Genomic DNA, 7,304 nt, shown 5'->3' on the forward strand with positions numbered 1-7,304 from the left:
GACAGCAGAGTGATCTGTGCTCGGAGGTATCATCTACCTCAGAAGTTCTCAACCAGAGGTCTGCGTACCCCTCAGGGTACACAAAGGTCTTCCAGGGGGTCCATCAACTCTTCTAGATATTTGCCTAGTTTTACAATGGGCTACAAAAAAGCACCAGCCAAGTCAGTACTAACTAAAATTCCATACAGGCAATGGTTTGTTTATACCGCTCTAAATACTATACACTGAAATGTAAGTACTGCACAATATTTATATTGCAATTTATTTATTTTATAATGATATGGTAAAATGAGAAAGTCAGCAATTTTTCATTAAAAGTGTGCTGGGACACATTTGTATGTTTATGTCTGATTTTGTAAGCAAGTCCTTTTTAAGTGAACTGAAACTGGGGGTACACAAATCAGACTCCTGAAAGGGGTACAGTAGTCTGAGAACCACTGATCTACCTGCTGCTGCCATTGGAATGCAACCCAGCAAAGTAAACTATGGGCCTGATTAGCGTCTCCCCGGGCAATGATATAAATAAGGAGTGATGCCATCGAGGCCAAGGGGCCCAAGTCTCCTCTCACTCATGCTGGTGTAAATCAGAAACAACTTCATTGAAGTCAATGGAGCTCCGGGTCATAACGCCAGGGTAAATGACAGGGTTTAGGCCCAGGATTTGCAAACCACCCTCCCAATATTCAGCTGCTAAAAAAATTCCTGCTGACCCTTTAGCCTTGTGATTTCTCAATCCCAGCCCCTTTCGGAATGGTGTTTTCCAGCTGCTCTCTGTTTTTATTTCCCTTCTGTAATACTGATGAAAGGGTATCAGTTTAACCTACGCTGCTTGGACAACTGTTTGCTATTGTGGGGCTAAAAAAGAAGGTATTGTGCGTGATAGCCCAACAGACGCAGGATCGTCTGGCAATAAATTCTCCAGTGGAAATAAACTCAGACTCCTCTTTGCAGCTGATATCAGCATCGAGGAGCACACAGTTTCCTGGGCCAGGCAAACCTCCCCACGGGAATTTAGCCCTTTCTCAGCCAATGCTTGGAGATCTGCGTCAGTTTGGGCAGGCTAAATAGGGGCTTAGAGGTTTTGAATATAACTAGTGCTGGGGGTTAAGTCTCACAGCTGGGTGGTGGCCAGTCAGGTGGGGAGACAGCCAAACCAGTCTCAAGTACCAAAATGCCACTGCTTTAAACAGGATCTCAGCTAGCTGCAGTCAGAGCTACCCGATGTCGAACGTCATGGAGCAACATAAATAGCAGGCAAAGAGGGCACAAATTTCAAACACACGTGGCGAGGTAGCTTCTGAGCACAGAGGTCTCTCGCTGTCTGCCCAGGCTTGTCCTCGCTTTTGGAAAGTTCTGGCTCCCAGATCCCCCTTTTTAAAAACAAACAAACAAACAAACCATTTTATTTTTTCCCTAGGAAACTTCAGCAGCTGGATTTAAAAGCCAGGTTTGAGCATGAAGCTTCGTTCCTCTTATAGATAAATGGAACGTGCCGGGGCTACCGAAGCATTGCTGGGGGAACAGGCTGGACCAGCTGGGAAGCCTCTTGACTGCTGAGAGATGCTCTGAACTGCTGCTTGGAGGGAACGCGTGTGTGTGTGTGGGGGGGGTGTATGGGGGGTGTATGACTGAGTGTGTGTGTGTGTGTATGGGGAGGTGGGGGGGTGTATGGGGGGTGTATGACTGAGTGTGTGTGTGTGTATGGGGGTGTATAGAGGTGTGTGAGTGGGGGGGGTGTGTACAGGGGTGTATGGGGGTGAATGGGGATGGGTATAGGGGGTGCCTGGGGGTGCGTGTGTGTAGGGTAGGTGCATGGGGGGTGGGGTGATGCCAGCTACTACTACTACCTGCTTTAAAACGCTCATGATTTCCCCAGGTTGCTGAATTTTGCGACTCCCAGCCTGGGGAGCCGCCCAGCCTGTGGGCTCTGTGTGATCAGGTGAAGCCTTGGAGTAGCATTGTCAGGGGCTGAGCGAACACGGCGCTTGGAGCAGGCGGAGCGGAGGACGGGAGGTGCCGGGCTCTCCCCGCAAACCTGCCCTTTGATCCAAGCGCTGCGCTCCTCTTCAGGCGCCGAGAGCGAAAACAAGTGGGGCTGCAGGATCCGAGCGCCGGGCCCTTGGAACAGACCCCACCGCCCCGCCCCGCCCTTCGCTCCAGGTAGGTCTGGGCTGCCCGAGCAGGTGCGCTCCTAACTCGGGTTCCAAGCGCAGTGAAGACAGGGCGACTCCGCCTTTAGCTCGAGCTCCAGCTCCAGCAGGGGCTGAAGCGGAGCCGCTCCACCGAGCGGGGAGCACGCCGGGCTTCCCCCAGCGGAGCCAAGCCCCCCGGGGCGGCTCGCTGGAGCTGGCGGGGCGCGGATGGCGCATGGCGCCGCCGGCGGTGCGCTCTAACGGGGTGCGCTGGGGACCCGGGGGGCGGCGCTGTCTCTGCCGTGCGGCTCGCTCTGCCGGGCGGCCCGGCAGCGGGGCGAAGGGAGGGTTAAGGGAGGGGAGGGCAGCTGGCGGGGCGCAGGTGCCCGTGGGGGAGCTGGCAGGGGCTGTGCAGCTCTGCTGGGCTCTGGAGCATCTGACGGGCTGGTTTGACTGGACCAGAGCAGACCTGGCCAGACTGGGTGGAGAACGGGCCCTGCTGGGCTCTGATCCCAGACCCCCCCCCCGCCCCCGGGGGTGTTTGCCCCTGCAGAGGCTGGGCACGGCTAATGGGTTTGTTGGAATGTCTAGTGCCCTGTACCCCTGCCCCAAGGGCTGTGCCGGGGGAGGGGGTGGGGGTCTCTAGGCATCAGACTGCCCCTGTATATGGACCCTCTGCACAAGCCTCATTGGCACTGCCAGACCCTGGGGGAGCAGTGGTGTTTGGGTGGGCCAGGTGGAGGGGTGGGCAAGCCATGGGGTGCGGGTGCATATCCTCCACCCTCGGGCTCTATGGCAGCTGTAGTGTTGTTCCCACCCTGCCTGCAGCCATAGCCAGGGAAGGGCCCCTGGCACTTTGGGTCCATTGCCAGGGAGCTAATGGGAGGAAGGGCAAGAACCAGAGCTGCTGTGGAAGCACTAACCCTCTCAGGGATCTGCCCCGGTTGGGGGTTGACCCCATTGCCTCTCTCATGATCAGGCCTGAGGGGACAATGTGGAGGGAAATCTCAGCTGGGGGCAGCCTGGCATAGATTAGGTACTCCAGAGCCTTCTCCTGTGGGTTTTTCCAGGGGAAGGGGCAGCCTGGGCTTAAGTGAGTAAAAATATATAATGCAAACACAGAGCATGTGGGGAGGTCTTCATGGAGAGCACCAGGTCCAAAGGGTTTGAAAATTCAGGCACTATAGAAAGTGTGTCTGCATACAAAGAGAGAGAAAGAGAGTATGCAGATTTATTCTCACTGAGTCAAAATACATAACAATTGTATATACACTCACAGTAGAACTCACTTTTAGTGAATTCACCAATAGCATGGCTTTATATGCAAGTAGAGTATAAGTTCTGATTTTTTTTTCAGTTAACTACCATGTGCAAATTGCAATCTGTGTATAGTAAGAACCTCAGAGAAAAGTTGTTCTGTGAAGAGCATGACCTCTCTGTGTAAGGCTGCTGTGTAGAACTCAGTCTGTGTGTATCACACTCACACAAAATACAGAGAGATTTGGATGCAGGATGTTAATTGAATGCTTGTTATCCCTCTTCACGATGTCTTAGACTCCTTCATATTAGGAAGTTTAGAAATTGCCAGAGCAGACTGGTTTCATAATGGTGATGGCTGTTAAACCTCAGAAAGCCTTTCTTTTTCAACACCAAATTGAAGCCTGTCTAGTCTTGGGGTAGTGGTTATAAAACCCTTTCGTGATCTGCATCCTATGCTTCCCTCTGACTAGCAACCTGGGAAATGGCCCTATAGTGAGGGGTAGGGCCCTCCACAGCCTGATCTTGCAAAAAAATCACGTGTATCTTTGCACACTGCAGAACATCTGCAGCCTGCACAAGCGGTGCAAAAATGTGCCTCAGAGAGGGGTGGCTACTGCATAATATTCTCTGCTGCTTTGCCAAACATCTAACTCACTGTTTTTCTGATACATTTTGCCTAGTGTAGAAACTGGGATCCGTTCTGCAGATCATTGTCAGGGAGTCCTTTCTCCATCCGATGAAAACCTGCTAAGAAATGATCCTGCTCCTCGTACCTGTTCAACTCCCCCAGCTTGAAAGAACTGACCTGGGAACACCCAAGCTATGAGAAGAGCAGCTGAGTTAGCTGTTCAAGAGGATGTCTGTAAATGAAGAGCTAGAGAACAGGTTTTCAGCAACCACCCTGATGGCCACGGAGGCAAGTGAAGGGAGCCCATTCAAAATCAGCCCCAACCTTTCCTACAATGCCACCCAGGACAGTGCTCCAGCCACCAGTTCAATGGAGGACATGATAGCCACTTGCACCATCGGGACTATCCTCTCCATTATGTGTGTGATCGGTGTGACGGGCAATGTCTACACCCTGGTGGTGATGTGCCATTACCTGAGATACTCTGCCTCTATGTACATTTACATCATTAACCTTGCCTTGGCAGATCTGCTCTACCTGCTCACCATCCCTTTCATCGTTGGAACATACTTCATCCAGGAATGGTACTTTGGAGATGTCGGCTGCCGCATCTTGTTCAGTCTGGATTTCCTCACCATGCACGCCAGCATCTTCACCCTGACAGTCATGAGTACAGAGCGCTACTTCGCAGTGCTGAAGCCCCTGGACACGGTGAAGAGGTCCAAAAGCTACCGGAAAGCCATTGCCGTCGTCATCTGGGTGGTGTCTCTGCTGCTCACGCTCCCGATGCTCATCATGATCCAGCTGGTGCAAAGAGACAGCAAAAGCATCTGCATGCCCACCTGGAGCAAGCTGTCCTACAAAATCTATCTGACCATCCTCTTCTGTACCAGCATTGTGGGCCCAGGGGTGATCATTGGATACCTTTACATTAGACTAGCCAGGACCTACTGGGTGTCCCAAACAGCCTCTTTCAAACAGACCAAGCGGCTGCCTAACCAAAAAGTGCTGTATCTAATTTTCACGATAGTGCTGGTCTTCTGGGCTTGCTTCTTGCCCTTCTGGATCTGGCAGCTTCTCTTCCAATATTACGAATCCTTCCCGTTGTCCCCCAAGGCCATGAGGAACATTAACTATCTGACAACCTGCCTGACCTACAGCAACAGCTGCATCAACCCTTTCCTCTACACCCTGCTGACCAAAAACTACAAGGAATACTTGAGGAACAGACAACGCTCTTTCCATAGCAGCAGCGGGTACTTCCAGAGGAGGAATCGATTTCAGAGGATTTCTGGGAGATCCCTTTCCACGAGCAGTCAGCATTGCACAGAGACCTACGTGCTCACTCATGTTCCTGTGGGAAACAGTGCTTGAAAGTAAAATACATCTCCAAGAAAAAAAAAAAATCAATATTGACTTCAGTGTTGCATTGCTTGAAAGGGCAACATTGTAAAGGCAAAGTCTCAGCAGATTCATAATGTGTTAACGCTGAGTCCAGAGATTGTGCCATAGCAATCTGCACTCATTTGTTTCCAGTGCCATGGATTTTGCTGCTCACCCAAAGCCTTTTGCTTTTTTCATTTTTTTATGGTGTATTTCTCTCCCATCTGTAATGAGAGCCTGTAATATTGACACTTTTTTTTTATGATTACAGCTGTCCCACAACATTTTAAAATTAAGTTATTGAAATATTGGCTTAGATGGTTTTATTTGTTGTTTGTTTTTAAACAGTAATGCTAGACTAGTCGTGGCTGGTTGTACAAGAAGTGAAAGCAGTACAATTAAAGAAAAAGCAGCTTGTGTTTCTGACGTATGTGTTAATCCAGTTTGAATTTTGCAGGGAGGTTACCGGGAGGTTTGAGGGAAGCGTGGCTGGTTCTGGACTAACTCACCCTGGTTTTTACAGTGGTAATAATCCACTGTGCCTGATTCTCCTTCATTCTAGTTACTGTAATGGTTACTGGTAGTAGCAACCTACTGGTGTACATGGGAAGAGAATCAGGCCCCAAGCGTGGATATTACCCCGGCCTTGGTCAGAAAACACACAAAGGAGGATCCTCAGATTCCTCCTGTGCTGGAGGAAATGGAGAACTTTTCACTCACACCCCTGGGTGACCTTTCCTTCCCCTACCCCAGGAATTCTCCCTCCATACACAAGTGAGAATCAATGGCAGCTGATCCCATTAGCAACAGGACAGACAGGCATCGTCAACATTAGTAACACCCCTCAAACCAAGCACTCATCTCGGAGAGTGATATTTTGAGCTTTCTCCAATGGCGCCTAAGACCAGCTCCCCTTAGATGCTCACAGAACCAACACGAGTCCTCCTATCGCTTTGACCCCTGGCTCCCATTCCCTGTGATAACGCTATGCCATGCAAAAGGAATTGCAGCAAAGGACAGAATTAGAAGCAAATTAAGGCATGGGGTCAAACTCTGAGATGCTGTGAGCGAGGAACATTCCCCTGGTGGATGAACTGCACTCACTTATCCGAAGTCGCTGGTAACCTTCTGTTCCTGTACAGAGCATTTTCACTGTGATTGGGGATAAGGGAAGCTGTATCTATAACACTTCCTGTGCATTTTTAAAAAGAATTCTCTGCATGATCTAGCAACCCCCCAGCTGAGGTCTCAAAGCACGTTACCAAGGAGGGGAAACATTCTCGTCTCCGTGTTATGCACAAGGAAGCTGAGGCACAGCGTTTCATTGACTTGCCGTCACACAACAAGTCAGCTGCCGAAACAGGAATGGACCCACATCTTCTGAGTCCCTGTCCCCTGCTCTAGCCACTAGTCACACTGATGCAGTGAGCCGTAACTCACAAAAGCTTATGCTCAAATAAATTTGTTAGTCTCTAAGGCGCCACAAGTCCTCCTTTTCTTTTTGCGGATACAGACTAACACGGCTGCTACTCTGAAAACTGTTCCTACAGATGCAGATGCTCTTCAAGAGCAATTAGTGCTCTTCATAACTCGCTCTTTCCTGATTTCAGATAGTGAAAGCACATAATAATCCCTGGATTTTACACAGACCCTTTAATCTGTAGCTCTCAAGGCACTAGACAAAAGAGGTCAATATCATTATCCCTATTTTACGTATGGGGAAACTGAGGCACGGGGCAGTGCAGTGGCTTGCTCAAGGGGAGCACTTTATCCTGACATCTACACAGTGCTCACTCATTTTACTTGTGTCTTTATCGAGGGTCAAGTTTTAAAACATGGCCTCGAGTTTGGAGGTCCCCCCATTTCCAGGGTGCACCTCTTGAAGGCAAAAGGAGGCTCAG

General features: G+C 50.1%; 1 protein-coding gene across 4 annotated transcripts; it reads left to right on the forward strand.

Moving 5' to 3' along the window:
• Positions 1–1,200: 1,200 nt before the first annotated feature.
• On the forward strand, positions 1,201–6,806 carry LOC141998138 (urotensin-2 receptor-like). Of its 4 annotated transcripts, none has more exons than XM_074970778.1 (3): positions 1,201–1,447; positions 1,877–2,160; positions 4,073–6,806. In XM_074970778.1, exon 3 carries the CDS (start codon positions 4,249–4,251, stop codon positions 5,392–5,394), a length of 1,146 nt encoding a protein of 381 aa, XP_074826879.1. In that variant the 5' UTR covers positions 1,201–1,447; positions 1,877–2,160; positions 4,073–4,248; the 3' UTR covers positions 5,395–6,806. The 4 variants fall into 4 exon arrangements, with proteins under 4 accessions (XP_074826879.1, XP_074826878.1, XP_074826881.1 ...); XM_074970777.1 differs by lacking the exon at positions 1,201–1,447 and adding an exon at positions 1,537–1,592; XM_074970780.1 differs by lacking the exon at positions 1,201–1,447 and adding an exon at positions 1,537–1,592 and having other exon boundaries at positions 4,078–6,806.
• Positions 6,807–7,304: the final 498 nt, after the last annotated feature.

Source organism: Natator depressus, chromosome 14 (genome assembly GCF_965152275.1).
Source record: "Natator depressus isolate rNatDep1 chromosome 14, rNatDep2.hap1, whole genome shotgun sequence".
Classification (NCBI taxonomy): Eukaryota; Metazoa; Chordata; order Testudines; family Cheloniidae; genus Natator; species Natator depressus.